Here is a 27018-nt window from a genome sequence, read left to right as displayed (position 1 = left end):
TTAGGGCGTATAAGCTGTGGAGTTCTGATCTCCTTTCCCGCTCTACAAGTTTCAAACAACTCTAGTCTCGGTTACCCAGACTGCACCGCGGGGTTCTCATTCAGGAGCCTAAGACACCTCATGTTGTAATCGAACTTCTGCCTATTAGATAATGTCTGAATAACATTAAGCTTATAAGAGAACAGTGTAAGACCCGGGTGTAAGATCTCCACTAACATCGCGCCTCTGGGACAGATATTTGGACTCTAAACTTTTGCAATCTTTTCTGATGTAGCATTTGTGGGGATTCATTTCAAAGCTCTTGGTGTAAGAAAACTTTCCATCGGCTTAGTTTTTCTATAGAGTTAACAAAGGGATGGCGGCCGTTTTGAATTTTAAATATCAGTAAATCTAAGGTGATTTGTTTCTCTAGTACCAAAATTTGCTCGGCGACTCCGATTTTTATTCTTGACTTTGAAAGAGAATGGTTGAAAGATTGCTTAAGGAAAGTTTGAGCAAAAGTTTCAGTCTTACACTTTCGAGACACATACTACCTAATAGAGTGGGAAAGGATTCCCAGAACAAGTGCCTGACCAGATGGGTTTTTTTTGCCATATTAACGAGCTGAATTAAACTTGATCCAAGTATGTCGGCACTGAAGGAACAAACTTCAGCAGATTGTCGCGTCAGTGGTTGGCTGTTGCGTCGATCGTGGGGAGAACGCGATGACCAGCCAGTAACTGTTGCCGAGAAAGCTAAGTGACGGGGTCGGTCTAGAGCTGTATGAACATCGGTCATTTACCTATTCTGCTCCACTCTTGTTCGGTAGTGACCGTTGAAATCTTTAAACAAGAATATAAACTTGCCTCTTTCAGCACTGTGAAGTGCCACTTAGTATTCCTGATGGACTCCAGGCGCTGGAAAAAAACAACCATCAACCTACCACATAAATGTAAAGTATGGAGGACGGATAAGGAGTAGGTAGGTAGGTAGGTAGGTAGGTAGGTAGGTAGGTAGGTAGGTAGGTAGGTAGGTAGGTAGATATTCTGGCGTACCTATCAGATATTGAGCCCATTCTTCTTCAAGGTAAGTACTGCATGGTACTTGACCTGCCTGCCATACTAGGTAATTATTATACATCTTAACACTTTTCTTTGTATGTGCATGGGGGTAGAGGTTATTTTGATAAAATCGCACCACCTAACAGTCTAAACTAGAATTCCAATATCGCGTTTCGTTATTTTTGCAGGGTGTGAAGAAGCGACTCTTTTTTAATTGTGTCACGCAACTCTACTTTTAAAACGTGTGCAGTTGAGGACCATCATATTAAAGGAAACATTTTACGCAGATTGAAAATAATTATAGAATGACAGATTTTGCAATACATTGTTTTCCTTAACTTAACACGCCAACCTTTATATTTCTTAAATATTTTTCTCTATAAAATATCTTGACGTTTCCCAAACATACATGTACTTTCCAAAAGTACAGCTACAGCTAGAATACACGTAACTATTCGTGTCTGTATGACGTCACTATTTATCTATGATTATTTTGTGCGTCAAATTTTCCACGATGGTGTTCTTCATGAAATATTTTCTTTCGATTTCATTGATAATGTAAAATTTGCCGACTTCGGCTTCCATCGCTTTACCTTATATATGATAGATGTTTTGAACGAACCGGCTACTTCGTTTGGCCACTGGCCCTTGAAATCACTTATGCACGCATTTTTTAGGCTTTCTTTTTTGCTTTTTGTTTAAATAAAATTAAAGCCGCTCCACCAAAAACACTCTAAATTAAATACTAGGAGACACGTTCGCCGTTTAACTTTAAGAACCTCTCTCTCTCTCTCTCTCTCTCTCTCTCTCTCTCTCTCTCTCTCTCTCTCTCTCTCTCTCTCTCTCTCTCTCTCTCTCTCTCTCTCTCTCTCTCTCTCTCTCTCTGTGACACTCATTGCTATCACCGCAGCTTTTAAGGATCTATTCACGCACATACCAAGTAACTTTTCAAAGGAACTGTTTAATAAGAAATATTGAAAAGATGCCAGACACTGTTACGACCTCGATGTCAGGAAGACAATTACAATGGACACGGTTTCTATTGAAATGACGTGTCCAAGGCGGCAGTCGCGAAAACTGTCGTAACGGTACTGTTGTCAGTCTAAAGTTCGGTGTTCACAAGTGGAGAACAATGCTTGTGGTGTCAACTAAATCTACGTAACCGTAAACTTTCCTTTAAAAAGTGTCTGTGGACCTTATTTGTAAATAACTTCCAAAACCAGGACGGTGTTGCACAATTTCTTCAGTGTTTTTTTAATCGCGTAAATCATGGACGTAACGTCCATGCGTAAATGTTTCCCTTTTCTGTACCTTAGACGCCATAGCTGAAATCCTTGTAAGTTATAGGGGCACTCTTCGGAAAGCGAGGGCGCCATCACGTGGTGACGAAGCGGACGAACGAGGTTAAATGTACTAATAATATACTCACTCTGGACAGTGTTGAGATTTTGACAGAAAACGGAATATAAAAATCCTAAAATGTCACAAGTTAAACCAAAATCGTTAAGTCGAAATAAATCATTCAAACTTGGAACGATTTGCAACAAACTGTCAAGCTTTCCAAGCAAGGATAGGAGGGGGATAAACCATCGACTCGGTCTGGGAATCCTTTGCAATTTTCTTTGGCTGATCAGCAAACACTTTGTTTTTGAAGACAACGACTGAGTGTCTGAGGTAGACCTTCCACGTCACACAGGCAGCGAAGATGACGTATATGATGACAAGGAGAGCGATGAGAAAGGCGATGAGGCCATTTTGTCGACCAGGTTCCGGTGCTGGGCCAAATTTCGGAGTGCGCTGCTCTGTCACCGTTTTCACTGTAGTGGTTGTAGTAGTAGTAGTATTTATCGTCGTTGGCAATGGGGGCGTCGTTTTGAGGAGATCTGGAATGCATAAAACAAACAAAATGTAGAATAACCACGGCATGCAATAATTAACCACACATTTCGAGCGATCGCTATTAATTAATAATTTATTTATTCGTTCATTTATTTATTTATTTATTTATTTATTATTTCTTATTTAATTATTTATTCATTATTTGATTTATTTATTTATTTACTTATTTATTTATTTATTTATTTAAAAACGCTCTGAGAAATAGACTCAGTCCAACTACAAGCATTTTAGTCATTCGAAAAGAGCGGGAGTTCACCGGTTTTGACAGGATGGGTAGGAAATTATGGGTTCTTTCAAACATAATTCTTTTATCCCAAACGATCTTCTTTTTAAACCAACGTTATTCGGCAATACAAATATTGCCTTGCTCAGGATAATAACTAGATGGTGTGATGTTGATTGTGTGATGACCGAGGGAAGCAAAGTATGTATTTATCTATTTATTATTTGTTTGTTTGTTTGTTTGTTTCTTTGTTTGTTTGTTTGTTTGTTTGTTTGTTCTCAATGTCCGTTTTTGTCTCCCTTCTGTCCTGATCTTATACTGCACACGTGATCGCAAGAACGATATATGCCAAACATCACGCATGTTTCATGATTTTTGAAAATATCATCACAACTGTACAGATCGGTATCTTTCACACTCCCAGAAGGCAGCTGACAGTTCAGCAATTTTGAATAATAATCAAACAGACGTTACGTGGACAGAGCTAAGATATGTTTTACAGGAATACGAATATTAGGCGCAGGACAAGGTGTACGGCTGACATCAACGATATCTCGTATGTGGTACATCGGAGGACGTATACGCACTGCCTTGGTATTGGAAAGGGTATACACGCGGTCCCTCTATCACATATATGTAGCGCGCTTTTGACACTCCCCTTTTTTCGTCTGCTGTACTCTATCGACCGAGGATGTTTTAATAAAATGTAGATTTTGACCCTGTTCTTGTCTCTAGCACGAATTTGATCAGTCATTTTGTTGAAAATGTAGATTTTTGACACCAAATGTACTTTCGACCCCGGACATTACGGAAAACTGTACATGGTTTGTGCTTTGTAATTCAAAACTGTGAGGCTGATGCATCTGTACTCAAGTCAGTGGTGAGTAACTCCTCACTCCTCCCCCGCCCCCCCCCCCCCCCGCCGCTCAATGATCGATCTTTTCTGAAATCCACCCCACTTCCATAGCTTACCACAGCTGTATTCATCTCCCCTGTCGTCAAAACAGAGACATTGACACGTCTTCGGATCTACAAGTCCGGTGGCGCACTCCAGTCCGCCGCAACAATGGTCGGCGGCGTCGTATGGACCCGGATCTGATGAAAAACAAAAGCATGGGATATATAGTCTTAAGGGAACGTTGAGACGAATGGTAACTTTCTCCTAACGTGTTAAAATGTGTGAAAACTACGCAAATGTGTCACAACAATTAGGCTCACTTAAAAAGTGATTGCAATGCTTTTGACAATGTAAATCAACCACATGTATGATGTAAGACTCTCTCTCTCTCTCTCTCTCTCTCTCTCTCTCTCTCTCTCTCTCTCTCTCAACTATTTGTCGACCCGATATGTACTCCGGCACAACTCACCGCAATGTCCGCACATTTTAACGCAGAAGTTATCGACGAACTCCCACGCCGGATCTCCGCACAGATAATCCGGCCATCCTATGTCGCAGTTACGGTGAGTGTCAGCACATTCCGCTGAAAGAAAGAAATTTCGACATCACATTTGCATCAATCTTCAACGCCTTTCGAGCACAGCGCCGATTGCGTTCTCCTGATGCAAAGCTACAACTTCACGTAAAGGGCCAGTAGTGGTGACTTTGATGATATTTTTTCAGTATTTTTTAATGATCCGGACTAGAATTCGAGTGTAACATTAACAGCGCGTCTTTCATGTAAAGATGTTGTGTTCACCAGCTATGTTTCAGCATGCTTATGGGAGTAGAACTAAGACTACCTATGAGATAAAACACAAATAGTGGGAAAATTTTTATAAAGTTACCGCTTCTGGCCCTTTATAATAATAACGACAAACATTTCAATATTTCCTGGGATTACTACGCGTTAATATGAAGTGTTTACGAAGTGATCAACTCGAGGAGACGAAATGGCTCCAAAATTAGCACAGGTGTACCATGTGAGCGCCCTCATTCGTCATTTGACGCACGGCATGACATGCCCTCTCTTAGAACGTTAACATTGCAGAACATAGTAATGTTTGTCTTCAGAAGCATTTGAACATTTGTAAATGTGTCATTTCAGATAACAATCCAGTGTTTGAACGACACAACGATACAAATTCACTTTGCACAATTCTCGCAAATGTCACCAGTCTTGAAATATTTTCTGTGATAAGTTTGCCCAAAGAAAAAGTAGTAGCCATAAACCGATGTATTTCGAAGTCCCAGCCATAGCGCATGATCAAGTGTACGTACCCACGCAGTCGGTTCCCATCCATCCCGGTTTACAAGAGCAAGTACACTCGTCGTCATTGGTTTCTGCACAGTTCAGACACAACAGCGTACACTCTGAAAGAAATGCAGGTACAAACAGAATAGTAGATAGTAATAAGAAAGAGTCTCGGAATGTTGACCGATTGCCTACTTGGTGGATGTTCTCTTAGACTGCAAAAGTGGGACGATATGTGCCGTATAGGACCGTGCCAAGGCCCGTTTTCAGGCTAGCAATATGTATGACGCGGAGTTTGTTGCGATATGAAAACTTCTCACGTAGAGGTTTGTTAGACAGAGTGCACCTCGGGGCGACAGATATCAGAATCTCAAATTTTAGCATTACGTTTCTCGTCTGTTGCTTGTAGGGGGCTCATTTTAAAGCTCTTTGGATAAGGAAAGTTTTAACTGCCTTAGGTTTTTGAAAACCGAAATTTTTAAAGCCTAGAATTACCTTATGCAAAGAAGGGCCAAAGCCCGGGGGCAAAGTTTTTTCATTTGGATCTGCCCTGAATGGTCCATAGAGTTAACACAGGAATGGCGGCCATTTTGAATTTCAAATATCGGGAAAATTTTCAGGAAATTTGTCTCTTTAGTACCACAATTTGCAAGGTAACCCCAGATTTTTATTTTTCATTTTGCGGGAGAATGGTTGAAACATACATTATAGGAATTTTGAACAAGATTTTAAAGCTGTCACTGTTGAAGCACGTACTACCTTAAATTACATCAGTTTCTGTCGCAGTGAAATGTAAAGCGTTATCCTACTCGTGTTAAAGACAGTGCGATAGTTGAATTACAAGTGATGTGTGTGATCAGCTCCGTAACAAAATACATCGTGCTAGCTCCCGATGTCGACGCCGCTACCTAACAAAACTTTGCTACCCAATAGCACAAAGTGCTTATTCCACCTGAGGCCAAATAAAGAAAAAAATGTTTGTTTCCGGTAACCCGACCGATCCTAGAAAAACCCGCCGACCTGAGACATTTGTTTCGCATTTTCAAAACAAACTTGAGTCAGTTCTCTAAATTCTACCGTATTTGATGGGCATCAGCTAACAAAAAGACAAATAAAAAACAATTCCTCTCACCCGCCTACCCTAATTTTTGGAGATATGTTACCTGAAACACACACATTTTTTTTATTTGGCCTAGAGTCCTTCAAGGCAGATCCAAATGAAAATCTTTGGCCCTACTTGGCATAAGGTAATTCCACGCTTTAACATATTTAAGAATGACTTATACACATTCGTATTAAAAATTATGTTATTTTATACCAGTAGGAAACATACCATGCAATGGTGTTTTTTCAAATCTATTTTAAATTCGATAAACACTGTACCGTGTACCGTACTTAACCGTTTCCAACATGTCAATCAGCGAGATTCATAATTCTTATTCTTTTCAGAAAACCAGAAGAGCTGTCAAGATTTATAATCTCTTTGAATCGACATGGTAAACAAGAAAATTCAAAAATACATTCAAAACATATCTATTTTAACGCCTCTGTTTGTTCAGACTGGCGAAAACAAGTATTGTTTCACAGTCTACAGAGGGACTGTGATTGTTTGAATCTATACGAGGAAGACATTCTTACCGCATTTTGACCTCCCCTCGGCTTTGCACTCTGGGTCTACAAGTTAAAAGAAACAATAGTGCATGCTTAAAGCTGTAAGTTTTGATGATTTTTCCACTATTTTTAATGTCAACCACAGTGTCTTATTCAACTCCCCAAAGCATATTGAGATACACAGTATTCAGCTTGTCAACTCAGCTTGTACTGCACTGTTATTGTTGACAACTAAATTCTGATTCGGAATAGAATCGGACACTTAAAGGGACAAAGTCAACCATTTTTCATGAATTTTGTTTGATGTGAGATACTACTTATATTGTTTGACATGTCGAAAGATACTGAATGAATGGGTGACCATGCATATATTCGACCCCGGTTTTAGACATGATAAACGAAACCATCGCGAAAATGAATTAATGGTCATGACCATTTATTCATTTTCGCGATGGTTTCATTGATCGTGTCTAAAACCGGGGTTGAATATATGCATGGTCACCCATTCATTCAGTATCTTTCAACATGTCAAACAATATAAGTAGTATCTCACATCAAACAAAATTCATGAAAAATGGCTGACTTTGTCCCTTTAACAATAACAGCGCATTCAACACGCATATACGTTATGTTAGCAAGCTAAATAGAAGGTGTTTTAACATGCTTTGAGGAACAGAACAAGAAATTGCAATCGACGAACGAAACAAAAATATTGAAAAAAAATTATCAAAAGCTACAACCACAAGCCCTGTAACAACAATTCAATCGTACACATACTCGACTACAAGTTCCTGTTGGTGTAGATAAATGTAACATCTGTGAACACACTCACTTATATGTGAGCAATTTTGGTAATATACTTTCATATATGGAATATGATCTGTTTTTTTCTTTCACAGATTTTAGAGAAAAGGCGGGAAAGCTGAATAAATATCCCAGCTTGGGCGCGAGTGAAAGGTCGCTTGGATCATCCGAGACTAGCACCGTCAGGCCGCGTGCAAAGAAATTGCACATCCCGAATAATTTATTGTGTACTCCGTCTGTGATATTGCAAAGTAAACAGGTGAAAAACTACTAATGATGATCGCATACGAGTTTTTAAATTTGGATCTTTGGATGTATTGTCATAGGTATTATATTAATCACTAATCTATAGTAGCCTAATAGGTTGAAATGCAATAAGTATAATGCATAAAGTATAAGTTGAAAGCAAAAGCAGACATCTACGCAATGAGACACGTGAGGGCGTCAAATTCAGGGTGACAAACGTATTGTCCTTTGTACTGTCAACATCTTCTTTTTCAACAAGTTAGATCACGAGTATTCCCACGAAATAGTGCATACCACTCGAGATAAGTCCTGAGACCGTCTATCGGCGGGATAGATTTATGGGATTATAGAAACACTTGACGCCAAATCAACGTCAGGGCAGGTCAGAACAAGAAACAAATTTAAACTGAGCGTTCATTGATGAAGAGCGGTACAACGATAAGGGTGTTGCAAACACGGCGCTCGCACGTATACACCACACACACCAATGTACAAGTAGAGAGAAGGGTTTATTGCTCGTGATCGGACTCTGTCGGCTTTTCCTTCCACTTATACATGCACACACAAGAACGCACGAAGCATGCTGAAGTAGATAAGACACACTCACTGCAGAGCCTGTCTTCACACCAACTTGGAGACGGACACTGTCCACAAACGTAGCCGCTTTGATAAGGCTGTCTTCCAGGTGAATTGCCCCTGAAAGGAAAGTTGTGATTAGAATCCCCGACAAGAAGCGTTATAGAATACAACAGAGATTGGAGGCCGTTTTGAATAAATCTGAGATCATTTGGCTCGCCAATTCAATTTTTTTTTGCATGGTAACACCGTCCATTTTTTCAATTTTAGCGAGAACAATCTAAAGTTGCTTTAAAGCAAAACCTGAGAAAAGTTTAAGACCGTGACAATCGAGGTTTGTACTACTTTAACCCATTTACTGTTGGAAGTGCGCATTTTAAGTGCGCTGTATTTTGCGTTATTGTCCTACATGGCTCGAAGTCCAAAGCTTCAAATCTCTGCTCTATCATTCTCAGCGAAGTTCAAACCACTCTCGTTCATCATTAGAAATAGAAAGTAGGAAGTTCCGTGTAAACTTTTGTTTTCCATTGTAGTTGTAATCTTGTGCGTAATTTTCTGATGAGACAATCTGGTGCCAACGCAATATTTAATAAGGTGTTAACTTGTTTCATAAGCTCTGATGATAGTTTGTGGAACATTTAAAAATAAACAATATATTCAAAACATCGAACTATTATTGTCGTCTCTCTGGTCGCCACTCGTCACGTTCTGAAAGTTCAAAATCAGATACCTACGCTGGTCTATAGTTGCACGTCGTCACGTGCCACAGACCGCAGTCTTGAATACCACAGCCAACTTGGTATGACTGTGCCCAAGCTACCTGCGTTGTAAAGGAAAGAAAATTGCGGTAGGTTCAAATACAATATTTAGGTAGCCTTTGTGCCTTTCAAAAAGTCTACGTCTAGAAACCGATATGGTATGGAAACATGTCTGTTCTGCTAACTCTGGAAACATATCGAACACTTTTGAACACGAAATGAATGTACGTCCACTCTCAGACCAACCCTTTCAATAATCAAATGACCCATGCATAACTCCCGATGATGGCACTGTCGGGGAAAATCGGTACCCATGATCTCAAAATCACGGAAAAGGGGGAGCTTTTTGTTCATCATTTAGATCCATGAAAACAGAAAAAGGGGGTTTCTCGGAACAGCACAATTTTTTCTCGACCTAAGCTGGTAGAGACAACAACAATAGACTACATCGATGTGTCAAGACAATCTGATTGCTCTATACGACATTGACATGGCTGTAACTATATTTGCAATTATCTAAACAATTCCTACATTTTATAAAGTAGGGGGAGTTTTCTGATTTATTTTTTTCATATAGTTGTCAAAATAAGGCTCTCTTTTGTTGAAAAATCCCAGATAACGGGTGATTTGGATTTTTACGGAATTTGTGAGTGCCACCATCACACCCTCGAGAAAAACAGACCCTCGAGGGTCTATGGTGCCACCACCACAACGTCACAACTATAAGAGCACAAAGTTTTCTGTGGACGAACGCAATCACGTTTAGGGATGGCAGAATTGTTATCACTATTCCAAACAAAACGTTCCTTTACTTCGGCGAAAAAGCGGACATATCACGGTACCCTGTAAACAATACATAACGACATTGAAGCGATATCAAAATAAAACATCTTTGTGTGCAAAATTTGAAGACAATTGCAAAATAATTTTTCCTTATTTTTTTAACCCAGTAAGTCAGTATGCAGTGAACACCTGCTGTAAATGCAGCATACTCCAATGAACACCTTTGGCTGACGCAGATAAAAGCACTGATACTAATTAACTCGACGCACATGCCAGCGGTCACCAGACTTTTGTACATTAAGGTAACACTGCGAGTAGCTAAGCACCGCTGAGGTTATAAATAAAAAAAACTGCGATCCAAAATTATTCAATGAAATTTCAGAATGATTCCAAAAATGCAGACGATGAGAGAGCGCTTTGTCTAAACATACCTGAGTATAGTGACCGCACAGTTTGCCGGGTTCACACGTCATGGTGTCGTAATCGTAGAAGTCGTACTCACTGAACCACGCATAGATCGCTCTCACCAGACTGAAAATTGCGAGTCGATTAAAATACTCTGGTTGTGACATGTTTGATCATCTTACAAGATTTAAAGGTAGAATGCGCCTCGGGGACAGATATTCAGACTCAAATTTTTCAAATTCTTTTCTGATCTACCACTTATGGGGGTTCATTGAAGCTCTTGGAGCAAGGGAAACCTTCATCGTTTTAGAGTTTTGAAAATCGAAAACTTTATTTCCTGTATACAGTTAACATAGGAATGGCGGCCATTTTCATAAGTGGATTTCGGTACTTTGTTTCTTTAGTAACAAAATTTTCACGGTGACCCCCGATTTTTATTCTTGATTTTGAAAAAAGAATGGTTAAAAGAGTCCCTGACGAAAGTTTGAGCAAAAGCTTAAGTCCTTCACTTTCAAGGCGCATACTACCTTAAGCTTTTATAATTTACATGTTCTGAGAATGATCAATTAATTTCACTGAATTATGAATAATTATTATTAAGCTTATAACACGCCACAAGCTCTTTTCGTGTTGCAATTCGCCAGAATACGTCACGTGATGAGAAAACAGATACGTCTAATCCCCACTGAATCACAAAAGTGACCTCAAAGGTTGTTTTTGAAAGACTATTTCCCTAGGGAAATAGTTTTGCCAAATTTGGAAAAGTACTCGGTCACGTGACCATAAGCGTAGTGTCGTCTGCAGCTTTGCAACAATGGCGGATGACTAGTACCTGAAGAGCGCCCGGGATGAGCGACGAGACTCTCTCTAAAACAGCAAGATTTTCCATTCCAATAGCGTAGGAACTTGAACAGCTCATGAACAAAAAAGATTCAAGTGCAACCAAGGATGTTGCTAGGTATGCTTAGAATATTTTTTGAAGAATTTGGTTCTACTGTTACTGCTGTGGAGAAATTGCCAAGCAGACTTGTCACAATGCATTGTTGCAGTGCATAATATCAAACACATTAAAAACTATAACATAATACAACATGAGCGTGTGGTGTGTTATAAAACACCTATAACCTGGTCTATATTCGTGCTATAGCCCTCATGACTCGGGTATAACTTGAGACGATGAATAGTGCATGAAAAAACACCAAGCAAGTTAGATGAGGTGTGTCGTCTGTACGATATGTACTGGAAATCCAAATACGGGGACTATTCACGTAAAAATTGTATACTTTTCAAGGCAAAAATCGGGGAGAGTGTCTAGAGTTTACTGTGTTCCCGCTGTGCTACACGCACAGATGAACTTTTTTAATATTTGATTCTTTTTGGACTTTGAGTGAAAAGCACACCCCGTCCCAAATGTTTACATTCTTTTTGCCGACTCCAAAGCTTTATCAGCTGTATCTTTTTGATTTTGCTTATCGAAACATACTATTCAATCTTCGGGGAGATGTTTTTGATTTCCACTATTAAGGTAGAACACGCCTCGGGGACATATATTCGGACTCTAAAATTTCTACAATTCTTTTATGATCTACTTCTTGTTGGGGCTCATGTTAAAGTTAAACTTTCATCGGCTTAGTTTCTCGAAAATCAAAAATGTAACCCCCATAGAGTTAACACAGGAATGGCGGCCATTTTGAATTTCAAATATCAAAAAATGTTGGGTAATTTGTTTCATTAGTGCCAAAATTGTTGATTTGGTAAGAGAATGGTTGAAACTTTCATTCAGGAAAGTTTGACAACAAGTTTAAGCTTATGTCTTTCACTTTCGAGGTGCATACTACCTTAAACTGTAAAATCCCACTCTTTATCGATTGATTCGGTCACATTTGAAAGTCAAAAATTATTCCGTTGTTAAAATCGAAGTGATAGTACTTGTCCATATATACAGAACATTGTTTTGTGCAAGGCGGATCATAACACCCTAATATTACGGTGGAGCCGGTAGTCGTTTTGTTGGGTGAGTTTTGAAGTACAGCAAGTTCATTACAGTACTCCAGTCTTGTAAACTTCCATTGTTGTCCAGAAAATTGCATTTGCGTACCTGTTCATTACAAATGGCACTGCGGTCGAAAGTTATCGTATCGACGCCACCGAGTCTACATGTCCGATAACTTCGAGGGTATGCTGAGGGGCACTTTTGACCTCAGCAGATAACTATCCCCACATTAGTTTCTTGTGGCGGAATTTCATTCATAGCTTGTTTGTTCTTTAGAGTTTGCCATGGATGGGATACTCACTCACTGTGTGTGGCTAAGTTCTGTCCGTAGTCGACTGGGTAGTGTGGATGAGCAAAGACGCATTCTTCTGACCAATTTTGGGCCAAGAAAGACAGCTCCTCGTCCCAGACCTAGAGAGGGAATTTGAAGATTAAAAGGTACAATATAATTTGTTCATCCTCAAGTTGTCGAGATTCAATCGATACAAGGTATTTCTGCCGAACGTTTGATACCATCGTCGGTTATTGATACGGTAAATGACGGTAGGGGTGCTACAGAAATGAGTCCGACGATGTCGTTCCGTCTCATCTGTTAATTGTGTTATTTGGCCAAATGTATAGCTTACCAATAATCGTCATACTAAATGAAATTGTGTTTCCGCTTTAAAGTGGGATTAACAATACTGCTTGGTCGACCGATTGTGGTGGCACGTTTTGAAGCTCAATGAGTAAATAAAGTTTTCACCGGCTTGATTTTGTGAAAATCGAAAATTCGGTTTTTCCCCGGTAGAGTTGACACGTAGATGGCGGCCATTTTGAATGTCAAATGTCGGTAAGTGTTTGGTAATTTATTTCTCTGATACCAAATTTTGTACGGCGGCCCTATACTTTTTAATCTTAGCTTCGAAAGGGAATAATTTCCTTCCGGTAAGTTTGAGCCAAACTTTGACCCTTTCAATTTGGAGTTGCGTACTACCTAAACGGTGAACCAAAGTTTGCATTTAGTGATCGTGAATACCAAAGTCACTGAGTAATACTAGCCTTATGTCTTTCACTTTCGAGGTGCATAATATGCTGCATCAAGTGGACACAAATAAAATGAAAAAAACAAAGGCGATATCAGGGAACTTCACAGTCAACGGGTCTTTGATTTTACCAACTGTTCAACTGGCACTATCCTTTGCATCAAAAGTGTGGGAGCGAATGTCATATGAATCCACTTGAAATGAAGTGCATTGCCAACGGCAACATGGTAGATTTTGGCGGAAAATGCCAAGGGCAACTCGCGGTCGAGTAGATTTCCAGAATGACACCGGGCAACTTGGCAATGATTTAAATATTTACTATCGTTATACGCTTGACAGTGATTTTTGGTAACCGCAGTAAATATGGCGTTCCGTGTCAGAAGATGGTATGTACCGCGAAATTGAAATTATCACAGAAATTCGTTGGTCTTAAACTTGCCTGTATTGATCTGCAGTACACAGTCTTGTAGTCGTGACATTTGGGAACTGCTCTGTTTGATTAAGTGATCGAACTCTTAGTTTGATTAAACTTTATAATAAAAATGAATTTCAATGAGAGGGATTAAAAGGTGTCTTGAAACCATTTGAATAGATAATATAGGACAAAGTATAAATGAATAAAATAATTACTGTATTCAAACACAGAGAAAATGAAAATTACGATATGAATATAAAAAAGACAAAGTCAGGTTTATGCGAAACACTGTCCGTTTTAAGGCTTCTTACACTCTCAATACTAGAAAAAAGTCGAGATTCCGTTGAACTTGCACAACTGTTGATAAGACAAAGTCAGGTTTATGCGAAACACTGTCCGTTTTAAGGCTTCTTACACTCTCAATACTAGAAAAAAGTCGAGATTCCGTTGAACTTGCACAACTGTTGATTCTTTTAGTTTGTGGAGTCAGTTTTTTATTCCCCAAATAGATAAATAATAAATAAACAGACAAACGAATTATAATTTTGACTATTCATCGAAAAATCTGTTCTCGACCAAATTTAGGTTTTTATAACAGAATATGGAATACAATAAAAGGAACATTGTCTAGCTAATCGTCCAGGATCAAGGAATGTTTATGCACTATGCCGTTGAAATTTGTTGCTTTTCAACCAATGTTTGTCCGTATGCTGTCTTATGGTGGGAGTTTCAGTCCCGGAGAGAACTTCGCTCTCCAAGATCTAATATGCTGCCATAGTTTGTTTGTTCACGGTGACGTTAAACGTAAAATTGCCCCAAATATGTGTGTTAATTACGTGTCAGGTACAATGGCCTGAATTACAAGGGATTGACGCGCACTCAGCTCAAGTACCGCGCTGACAAATCTCTCCATGGCTACGAGATCGTGGCGAAAATGCGCGTTGGTTATATCGCTTTCAATTCTCGCATTAAGCCGGTTAGGAGCTTTAGAATGGGAACACGTTTTATATCACGTCATAAAGCAAGTCCAATCGCCATTAAATAAAATTTGGTGGAAGGGTATACTCTAAAAGTATTCGGGGCGTAAACTGCGACATGTACTAGCATGTCCGTGACACGACTTGTGTGCAGACCGTGATAAACTTTATACAGTTTGAGCAAAGGTTCTGTTGTTATGGCATCTTTATCAGATGACCGACGGACCTTATGATAAACTTTAAAATCCTCTCAGCCATCTTAACATTGCTTCTCGCTGACGTAGAAGGGTGAAGATGTAGTGAATTAAAAAAAGCCTTGGGGCATTCAGATAATACCATACATCATTGACAGGACGACTATCTACAATAAGATAGACGGTCCCACGTTCGTCTGCAAAAATGTAAAAATCTAAAAACTTATTTTAAGGGAAAATCAAAAATAGCATTTACTTCATAAAGTTCAGACAGACACAAGAAACCATTTCGAATTCAAAATTACAAGAATACACTTACTTATTTTCTATGTGTGTATGTATGTTTGTATGTATGTATGTATGTATGTATGTATGTATGTATGTATGTATGTATGTATGTATGTATGTATGTATGTATCTATCTATCTATCTATCTATCTATCTATCTATCTATCTATCTATATCTATCTATCTATCTATCTATCTATCTATCTATGTAAGAAATACAGAAAAATACTATCGATATCGAAGAAATGTTCTGTCTGTTCGATGTCAAAGCACGAACACGCCGAGATAGGAACGTCTGCATCCTGCAGTCATCTAATAGATAGAGTCACAGAATGTCAGCCTAAAGGAACTTGGTCACCGTATCTATCACTGATTTTCACTTGCGTTCAAGTGGTAAAAAACGCTGACATGTCTCATTTACAACATATTGAGGTGCAATATTCTTCTCTGTGTAATTTATAACATATGGATATGCAAATTTGTAGCTACTGTGTAACTTGAACCACAATCCCTAGTGGAAGGACTGTGGTTTGACACTTGGCAATCGATGTATCGACATTTGAGGTTTTTTAACAAATTCTATTTGATAACAGTGGTATGTTAACGACCATTTACAACGTTCTTTCAAGAGTTGATGTAAAATTAATTAGCCGACGGGCACATAAAAAAGTTGTAAAAGGAAATTTGTTTTTATGTTCAGGGTTCAGGCCTTGGCGACATGTCACTCGTAGATGTCTGGCACTCTTATCGTGTGACGCCAAAGTCGCTGTAACTCTTGTGATGACAGGGAGTGTGAGAGATGAAAAAACAAACAAACTTATACAGTAGAAGACTTAATGTCACCCGCGAGGGACGATGGGTTTACCATTGCAAGACATATTCAAAACATTCACAATCATTATAGTTCTGTTAATATTGGGGTTTTTTTTGAAACAGAGAGAACAACGTCTTCTTTAATTGACCTTTAAACGCGGAGTATGGTTCTATTCTATGTGTGCGTGAAAGGTTCAAAAATAATTCACAATGCAAAAAAAAAAAAAAGCGGGGTGCAATTATCAATTATCCTTACTCCTGACTTTTAATGCACACTTAGTTTATTACACGTATAAACGGACGCCATATGAAATCTTAGGTAAATAAACGATTTGAATTAATAAATCTGCGATAAATATATCTTTTACATATACTGTACTATTTCTAAACAAATTCTACCAAATTCTATACTAAGACCTAATAGTATGGCAACGTCTGGATGAAATACAAATGTGCTATGGTCACTATGATGGGCGCCAGTTGTTTTGTTCGAGTTCTTACAAAGAGCCCTTGGGTGTACGTATAGATCATCAACAACTTGCTTGTTGAAAGTATGTGCAAATATTATGACGGCAAAGCTAATGGTTCAAAACAAAAACAATATGCATATAAAAAGACAGTTTGTCATATTTACATTTGATTAAATCCATAATAATTTTTCTTTAAAATATTTGTTTACTTGACGCATGCATGCATTAGTAACTATTATATCATACCAATATATTGACGGCGCAAATAGTGCGATATGATAGTTGAGACATAAAAATAATCGTGCTACATTCGCAATATAGAACAGTTGGAAGAGATACGATCTCACAGCTAGAGAAAAACTCCCTTTTTGAATTTTCACGCATAAAAATCTATTTAAAGATAAATAAAACACCTAAGCGACGGGTGTACGATCGATTTCGACCTATTCACTCCATACATGTACTCGCTATCGTCAGTGCCCAAATATCGCGAACTGGTCAAAATCTCGTTGTGTACCGTCGCTGGGTGTGGTTTATTGCTTGAATCTTTTCTTTGCCAACTGATGTCAATCATTTACAAGTCTCCCTGAAAGGATGCGTTCAAAGCATGAGTCTCCGACATCCCTATGTCTTCTCCCCTTCCCTTCCCGATCGTCCTCCTGGCGATTTCCTTCAGTCATTGAAAACGTTGATATAATGCTCCTGGGGGTAGTTCTGATAACTTAAATAACAGCTATGCACAGCTTTAGGGTCCTGCAATCACGTGAATTTTATGTGACGTACACCTGAAGATATCTGACAACAACTGGAGTGTCATTGTGAATAAATATTGTGGCACACAGTATGCCAAAAAGGGTGCACCCACATGTCTCATTACTTTACGGATATCTTTGTACCCTTCAATAATTTGCACGCAGTCCGTTTGAGTATATTTTATTGCAGTGTGAGGTCCCGCCTCTACACATGGTAATGTGACAACAGATAAACACAAGAACTGGTGTCGTACAAGATTATGGAATTAATTTTACTTAGAAATATTGAATGTTCTCTTGAAACGTCACATTACCAGTTTGGTTTCAAATCTGGTCACTCGACCGATATGTGTGTCTTTGTAATTCAAAACTGTGAGGCTGATGCATCTGTACTCAAGTCAATTACTATAGAAAGCATGGTAGTGATGTCATTGTCACTTTCATGGACGCCTCCAAGGCATTTGACAGAGTCAACCATTGGGTTATATTCAAAAAGTTGATTGATCGCAAAGTACCAGTATATTTTGTCAGATTTCTCCTGAGATGGTATCGAACTCAACAGACTTTTATTCGCTGGGGTGCATGTACCTCCAGTGGTTTTACTGTCTCCAATGGTGTAAAGCAAGGTGGGATCTTGTCACCAAAGCTTTTTAATATCTATATTGATCATTTGAGCTTTATGCTGTCTAATTCCAAAACAGGTTGTAACATTGGAGGACTTTTCGTCAATCATTTAATGTATGCTGATGATATTTGTCTGATTAGTCCTTCTGTCAAGGGAACTCAGAAGTTAGTCAATATTTGTAGTGACTATGGTGATACTCATGATATTTTATTTAATAGCAAAAGACCAAATGTATGTGTGTGAGATGCGATTCTTCTATGATTCGTCACATTCCCTCTGTGTATCTCAATGGAGTTAAATTAGTATTTGTCACAAAGAAGACACATTTGGGTTTTGTTCTCAACGATCACTTTCGTGATGATGACGATATCGAGCGACAGATGAGATGCTTTATATATCAGCTAATATGCTTATGAGAAAATTTTCTCGATGTACCTTTGAAGTCAAGAGTGTTCTTTTCAAAACATATTGTTATCAATTGTATGGCGGTCCAATTTGGATGAAATATTCTGTTAATATTATGAGGAAATTGAAATTTGCTTATAATAATGCTGCTCGTCTTTTATTGGGTTATGATAAACGTAGTAGTGCAAGCTCTATGTTTATATCTAACAGAATCAATAACTTTGATGCCTTGCTGCGAAGGCAAATTTATGGTTTAAAGCAAAGACTTCTGAGAAGCAGTAATGATATTGTACGATGTGTGTATGACTCATTATATTTAAACTCTGAAATGATAAAGTTATGGAATAAGCTTCTTTTTGTATAACTTAACCAAGCTGTGTATATTTATCACCAGATTTTCTTTTGTTGTTATATGGACAATGAGTCCGAAATAAAGTCTATAATAATAATAATAATAATTTCAAAGTATTCGCGATGTGTTTTCAGTGAATAAAGTCAGACAACACATTCCTGGCAACGTCTTATCTTTTGGCACTGAAGTTTTCATATTTGTTTATGTGCTCAATTTGTACAATTGAAATCAAACGCTATGCATTAGGGTTACTTAATCCTTTGATAGAAAGATTTCAGTCGTAATTTTTCGTACTCGGTTTTTTATTCACCACGCATGCAATACTTATCTATTTTTTCTGATTTAAAACAGGTCCATATACCTTATACGACAACCCTTAAAGGTATGCTCTTACCTGTTCCAATTTTGCCACAGTTACCATGGAAAGAGAAAATCTGACCAATCATAGATTTTAAGCGCCCTCACATGGGCATTTTGAATACCAAGGAATGCCCCTTTGACCATATATAGGCATATTTAGATTACAGGTGACTGTATACCCTTAATTCATCAGAGCGAGTTCTTGTAGCGATTGATCGGCGTCATACATAAATTTATATGCAGGGAACGAAAATATACCGTTGTAAAAAATGTAAAATGATATTGTTAATCACAAAGAATCCCAAGAGTGAGTACAATCAAATGTGATCTTCGGGGGGAAAGACTGATGAATGTAAATGAATTTCTGCAATAAATTCCATGTAGCCGCGTCCAGTCATTCCCAATTCGACAAGGGTGACATTACAGCGCGGAAACACTGCGTAGACTCTCTTTGTTCAGATGTCCACTGACCGATCGATTGTAGTTCTCTCGAATGTCGCATGAGAACTAAATACGAAGCAATAAAACTTATAAGCCGAATGGTAACTTTTCTACGTAAATCATTCGAGGTTTGTAAATATTTCTTACAGGCTGCCTATTGTCTAATTTCTGATGGAGGTTAACTTAGCAATTACAAAACCTTTGAACAATTCACGCTATTTCACATGTACCGCGATTGCATGCTGTAAATTAAATCTAAGATCGATTTTCTCAATAATTCATCGTTTGATTACCCCGTCCGATCACAAAAAATGTCTGTGCCAATTTGTCGTGCCCTCGAAACTTCCGAAACTGCGCCCGAAATATTTGTTTTTCTTTTCTTCTCTTTCCATGCTTGTGTGTGGTTTTTTATTGTTTTATATAATTTAGAATTCAACCTGGTGTAAACCTGTCGATTTCCAAACAAACGCTTAGCAAGTGTTCTTATCGTTTCTCGTGACTGGTATCAAGTTTATGATCGCGTGCCAAAGTCTAGGGGGCTTCGTATCAAGAAAAGGTGTTATGAATTAATTAAAATATTACCCTAATGCGACATTGATGGTGAAGCATTGGTTGATTCGCGGCTTACCATGCCGTTATCGTTTGCCAATTGCTAGGCTAGGCATAGCGGCATGGAGGGTTTGGTTTGTCCAGAGTTCATGAACTGTATCTAAGTCTACTCCACTGTAGCTACCGACGCTTGAGTGTTTTCGCGGCGTTTGTAGCTACCCGTCGCCGCCATCTGAATTTCACCGTCTTTAAATGCCAAAAATGGCTATCGCTTATGATGATAATTTGCGGCGCCAAGCAATTTAATTTGTTAATAGTCCGCCTGGCTAGATTCTGCCGAGCAGTTCAGTGGTCGAGATGCGTGCTAAGCTTACAGAAGCCATCATAAAAAGCAACATATCGAATTTACCGGATTAAACGTCTGTATCTTGCATCCTCAATTGACTGAACTTGCAAAATTCGTGTACGCTCAGCGATTTCGTCAAATGGCCCCATCTTGACTTCAAGGCGATATCTAGTGCCAGCTTCTAGGTTCGAACTGGTGTACTTCTGCCGTTCGCAGACATATGTGACGTCACAGTAAATATGATCGATAATGCAAAGTAATGACTGTGAAAATTTGAAAGCAGATCCTTGGGAATTTTTGCCCTTGTCTAATTAAAAAGGATACATCATTGGCCGCACGTTTCCGCCCTGACATTGGTTCGAGTTCCTAGGTGTCCTATCACTACTCCAATATTTGACAGCTCTGAAACTACATAACATTGTGGCGATGCGTGGCATTTCGCCCGCTCACTACCGTCTTAACATCAGCACTCAATAGAAGATGATTAAGTGCATTCTTAAAAACATCTACACCTGCCTCTGTATGTTTAGCGGGATACGGAAATAGCCGTTTCGTTAGGAAGTCGGTTTTTCTTGGTGTTTTTTTTTTTTTTTTCGTTTTTAAAAAATATCGATGTTCCCTTGAACGAGAACGCGGTTCCTATCTGGAATGTTACCGACGGATCAGAAACAAGGGGGAAAGAATCGAAGTGTCACAGAACAGGCAGGGAAAAATTCGAATATTTTCTCACTCGGATAAATGACGTGTTAATGTCGGGTACAAAAAAAGAAGCGAGTTTCAAACGTGTAATTCCGAGGTATGGGGTGCTAGTTTTGTAACTTATGTTATCCTGTCAAAGAGAATCTGAATTGGTATTTAAAAAAAAACATGCCAGTTAAAACTGTACTTTGGCTGGTCGACACGACTTCGGCTGCAATTCAATCGAGTGAAATATTTGCTAACACCAATTTAAATTTATGAACGGTTTATCGATTGGTGACGGAAAGGGGCGAAACCAGAACATCGACCAGCTTTTTTTTGAAAATACCTCAGCGCAATAACACTTTCAATGGAAAAGGACTTGATTATTCGTGTGATGTATTGCAGCGTCTGGAAAGAAAGGGTTTCACAGCTAAAAACTGCCCTGATAAAGAGCGCTGGGTCCATACTGAACGACTTTACACATCCACAGAATTTCACTGGATCCACTTGTTTCTCAAAGCTGATGGAATGGCCGCTCAGAAAACCTCATTATTTTCGTAAAGAACCTGGGGCTCAGTGTTTTCAGGTGTGCCCAAGAACAATGTCATTTTTAATCTAACAAACAAATTGCTTAGTCAAAGATGTGACACATTAGCTATAGCACTATGATGAAGTTGTAATTTAATTAAACGCAGCCCAGACACTGACACCCAATATCATGGCAACTAAAACGTCTGCTTTCAACGTTTTACAGAATGCAATCTTTCATTTCATATTTTAATAACACAATGGTGAAAAGTCAAGGTCGTTTGCTATCATCGAAAGGGTGCGTGTTCATTTAATTAAAAACTATGCTCAAAGAATGGTAATCTTGTATAGTTTCTAGCACTTCAAGATTTCTAGCGGCTTGACGCTGCTTTGCGCATGCTCTCTTCACTCAAACTCTAGTAGTTTTGAATCCCCTCTCCATCTTTATTTGCAGATAATGTGTTTGTGTCATTTTGACATCGGCAGCAGGTCGTGGCCTTCATATCTCTAATTAGGTAATAGCCGATATTGGTTAGTAGACACGGTGTAATTTACGTTCTTGTTTGTACGGACACTCTACAGTAAGGCATTGGATCGATAGGCTGGGCCCCTTTGGTGCAAATTCTTGCCCTTCCAAGTCTGTATTAGGTATAGCCGGTATCGAAATACTTGAGAGCCAGAGCGTTCGATTTTAAGAAAGGCATATTCGCAGTTATCACTAGGAGAGTGGTTGTTTTACAACGAAAGAAATCACGGCAGCAAAAGTCGACGTAATCTTTAATATGTGTCTTGAAAAACGTCTCCTTTTACTGTCTCGAGTTTTATTGACGTCTTCTATTATCGGTAAAATCTTGCTGTTTGTGTCCCATTCCTCTTTGTCCATGTTTCATGTATTTTTTTAGTTTTTCTTCTCTTTTTATTCCTTCCTTGAATTATTCGTGACGGCACCTTTAACCCAACTACTCCTCAGAGGTCAGCAAGCGTCGTCAAAACATGGCGGCCGGCCCTGAAGGTCGTTTACCCACATACAGGTGTCTCGCTCTTCAAACAACGGGACAAGTAGAACAACATTGTTCCTATGGTCTTTATTAAAATGCCGTTACGTGTCAATATGTGGTTGAAAGCAGTCTGCCAGCGAAGTGTGCATGCTGAGTGAAGCATGGCTTTCTTTCACAGGTGCAGCCTTCGAATAATTCTTGGGTGGGAAAACAATTTCGTTGACTTCTTCGTCTTAAGCAAAAAATCAGACAACCACGCTATTCGTAGCTGTCTGAACTACAGGCAATAATAATTCGATGATGTCTATACTCTGGCATCGGTTTTGCGAGAAAGTTATGCCCGTGGCTGTCCGTAAATGAGTACAACTGTCACATCACTGCATGCACGGTGGTGTGTAGATCACAGTTGTTGAAAACAGGAGGTTGGATAAAGAACGCATCTTGTTGATCAACTGCATGTCAGTTTCTGGTGTATGTGCCCAAACGTTCGCAAAAAATGTCAGAATATTACTATTGCTCACCGATATAAAATGTAGTTATTCAATCCTCTCTCTCTCTCTCTCTCTCTCTCTCTCTCTCTCTCTCTCTCTCTCTCTCTCTCTCTCTCTCTCTCTCTCTCTCTCCATAAAATACATAAAGTTTCATTCATTTTTTTTGTCCGAATACCACGAATAACAAGTTACAGAACACATTGCGTAAGGACGTCGCTGTCTCTGTATATGGTATAAAGTTTCGGCGGCTTCTGATAAAGGAGCAAACTACAAAGTTCGGTGCCATATCAACGTAGTCGTCTTGGCAACACTATTGTAAACATCACAACAAACAAACCAAGCTAATAATGACAATCCCTGCCCATTATTACTTCACTAGGATTGAACCGTCTTCCATATGAATCCAAGATAAATTAAATACCACAGCATAGTAGAGCACGGCCAACAAGATCGACAAAGCGTGCCTTTTTCACCGTTCAGCATGACCAGGCCGAATAGTAATGAAATCTTTCGAGTTTCCCGATTTTTTGATTAAGTGTTCTCTTGTCTGTCTTGATTGACAAGTAAACACAAGAAACACTGCACCTTGCACTGACACTTTACCAATTTCAAATAAAGTAATTCGTATGACCGGAAAGTTCTACCAACCCACGAGCATAGTTTATCATACGTATTTTTACCAAGGAGTCGTTAATTGGACCGGCGCCGGTAGTGCGTGCTTTGATGCTGCTAATTTCGTTTCTGCCATGAAAGCAATATTTTGAGCCCTGTCATAAAATGTTGATATCATAGATAAAGGAGAACAAAAACCCGGGCATGTGGCTTGCAACGTGCTTATTGCTTTGTTCACCAATTTGACAGTTTTATTTTCCACGGCTAATTCGTACAAGGTGCCGATGATGAAGAAATCGATACAGTTCGCGGTTTTTTGAAGGTCGAATTAAGAATCGATAAAAAGTCACATGTAAAAGCCTTAATTTTAGCAAATTGGAACATCGCATTAAACATTAGAAGATACCATTCTTCCCCTCCATCCTTAAAAATCAGTTTTGCCATTTCTCGATTTCTTAGCCTCCATGCCGCGACCAGTTTCTGGTATGCAGCATCTGTCGTCTGCTGCAACGCGTCTATGTGATTAGGTCATTGGTTGAAGTCTACCTCCAATTTCCTCACATAACTATATAATGGTATCCCCGAACACCATTGTAATTCTTATACAACAGTGAAATATACAAGACACAGAAACCAAAGAATCTGGACTTTCTTCACCCCTAAGCCAATATAACTTGGGTTTTTTTTAGTGTGAGTTTAGTGTAACGGATCATCTGACACATTTTTTCATTTGAACTACTGCGCATGTGCCTTTTTCAATAATCCAAGCAGATTTTGAAGCGAGGATTGACAAGAAAATCTGCTTTTCCGCGCGGTGAATTAACAAAGACCTCGGGCTTGCGCATTCAGACGGAACCATGGTCAATGTATAATAAAAACTAAAATAAAACAAAACTGATGCTGATCTTGTCTTATCGAAGTTGAAGTCTCGGGTTATGCGAATAGGAAACTTTCGTGATAAACTTCGAGTCACAAAAGGTCCCTCCCTTTTGAGGAAAAAACTCAATTTTCATGATACTTTAAAATAAGGTAGTTTTAAGTTCAATATATTCAAGTGTACCACAGTTCTGTACTCCATACTGTTACAGTTGATTCTTGAACGTTTTCGCTGCAGATTCACGGTTCGTTAGAGTGACTGTGTAGATGCTGAGAACAAAAGTTGTTAGCAAACGGGGCAGCTGGCGTTCTTTCAAAGGTATTCAAAAATATATGATGATCTTTGTCAAGAAATTTTATCTCGGTATTCAAGTTAAACGTAAAAGAGTGGATCTAACTCGCTGTACCTATATCTCCAGCACAACCAGTTTTGATGTTGTTTGGCGGGTTCTTTTATCAAGTTGCGTAGATTGATCTGTCGGGCGCTGCAAAGATTTTGTTTCGGACAACAAGAGCATGTAATTGCACCAAAATCAGTCGATGGTGCTTGAGCGGACGCCGATTCGGACTGTTAGCATGACTTGTTTCAAAGGGGTTTTGTTTAAAAGTTCATGGCTCCCAATAAATCATTCACAGTTCCCCTACCTTAAAAACAAGATGCTAAGCCCTGCCACCCCTCCATCGCTATTTCAATGTTACTGAAGGGATCCAACTAAACAATTAAATTGAAATTTAGATAGTGAAAAAGGGTTGCAGTGGCGAAAAGCTTCCTCTCTTGGTCTCACAGACACTGTTGATTGGCGTTTCATCCTGGGTTTGTCAAACTACCCTAAGTCGAGCTGATTCTGTAAAATGTCATGCTTTTAAAATGGAAAAATGAAAACAAGAAGCAACACACCCCTGAGTTTATGCAAACGGCCGATGTGCAAGTTCTAACTCTCTATGACTTCATAAACATTATTATATCGCACAACCCATCAGAAAAGTCACGCCTGGATTCTCCACCATGTATTCCCTATCCATCCGAGGGACAGTGTGATACTATACGGTCGCTCTCAAACTGTATACTATTTATATGAAGCTCTAGGGATTAACAGGCTTTGCAGACAAACAAATACTGTCGTGTGCAAGGTGTTTGGTGTTTACACATTCCCAAGCACCAAGAGTTTTTGATGTTCGAGATTGCCATCACTGTGAAGGCTTGACTTGACGCCTTAATTTGCCGTCAGCTAAGAACCGGACAGCGAGCAATACACGCCCACGATAACAGCTTGTAAGACGAGTAGGAGATGGACCTTACCATTTTCATCATGTTCGACGCCTCAGGTTCCACCAGCCTCCGCACATCGTTGTGCGCTTCGACAATTGCGTTGATTTGGTCTTCGTTAAACGGCCAGATCCATGGTCCTAGGTTGTCGTCCGTGCTCCTCTTGAGAACTCGTTCGAAGGCCGCCAGTTTTGCTTGATCATTCTTTCCACCGGCTGGATGTGCAAGAAGCGGGTGACTTGGCACAAGCAAAAACCAGATACAACCGTAGATGACGAATCTTAGTAGCGGCAAAGAATTACAGATTGCCTTTAATCTCGGTAAAGTTTCTGCTGTCGACATTATTCCAGTATTTTCACTTCCTATCGTCCGTTTACGGGGTTGATGCTCATTAATCAGTCTTTTCCAATATCCAAGGCGAAGATTAGTCCGTGTTTTGAAAAACTAGTTTAGAAACTTTTCGTTCGAAACTTTGAAGCAATCGTCCAGCTGCTTTAGTCCAAAACGCGTCGAGTTCCTTGCATAAAGAAAAGGAAGTCTTTGGCAATTCAGCCACGATGGGCGCGACGTCTCACTAACATTGGATTGTGCTATAGGGCCTAAGCTTGATGTTAATTTATTGCCTTTGATGAACTACTCCAGAAACAACTGTGTGTAAAACAATTCAGTTTTCTATTGGTACGTCCTTAGCATGTACTTGCACTTTATTGGCTCCGTTCAAACCAATATGGACTGTAAGACCAATCGGTGGGCAGGAAACATAATACAGACACGCCTCTCTTTGCAGAAAAGACAAATTTGCTGTACAAGTCATGACACACCATTCTATAACTCTCGGGAAGCAAGGCTCCCGATGAGGTCCACTGGATTTAAGGTCGACTTCAAATGTATGCGTGTAAGTAAACAACTAAAAAGGGAACGACCGCCATGAAGCAAAAACATAACGTTCTTGTAGGTGTATTCTTTTCCGTCTGTGAGATTTGGACAACTAACTCAAACTAGGGCATGTAATGGACTATATAA

The 27018-nt window shown here is 39.2% G+C and overlaps 1 protein-coding gene across 1 annotated transcript; it reads right to left on the bottom strand.

Moving 5' to 3' along the window:
- Positions 1-1981: 1981 nt before the first annotated feature.
- Positions 1982-26555, bottom strand: LOC139114281 (uncharacterized). Its single transcript, XM_070675884.1, has 10 exons — positions 26029-26555; positions 12832-12941; positions 10564-10663; positions 9326-9411; positions 8623-8711; positions 6993-7028; positions 5381-5473; positions 4530-4643; positions 4135-4257; positions 1982-2923 (listed from the first exon to the last, which is right to left on the bottom strand). Exons 1-10 carry the CDS (start codon positions 26335-26337, stop codon positions 2592-2594), a joined length of 1392 nt encoding a protein of 463 aa, XP_070531985.1. The 5' UTR covers positions 26338-26555; the 3' UTR covers positions 1982-2591.
- Between the last annotated feature and the right edge of the window lie 463 nt (positions 26556-27018).

This window comes from Ptychodera flava, chromosome 16 (assembly GCF_041260155.1).
Source record: "Ptychodera flava strain L36383 chromosome 16, AS_Pfla_20210202, whole genome shotgun sequence".
Classification (NCBI taxonomy): Eukaryota; Metazoa; Hemichordata; class Enteropneusta; family Ptychoderidae; genus Ptychodera; species Ptychodera flava.
This window is presented reverse-complemented; position numbering and strand designations above follow the sequence as displayed.

What these genes read in the sequence shown, in the direction of transcription:
- LOC139114281 (XM_070675884.1), bottom strand. Translation starts at nt 26,337, where the DNA reads ATGTCGACAGCAGAAACTTTACCGAGATTAAAGGCAATCTGTAATTCT. An exon ending in ACGTGCAACTATAGACCAGC is followed by an intron (nt 8,712 to 9,325) that starts GTAGGTATCTGA and finishes CTTTCCTTTCAG; the next exon opens with GGGCAATTCACCTGGAAGAC. An exon ending in TAAAATGTGCGGACATTGCG is followed by an intron (nt 4,258 to 4,529) that starts GTGAGTTGTGCC and finishes GTTTTTCATCAG; the next exon opens with ATCCGGGTCCATACGACGCC.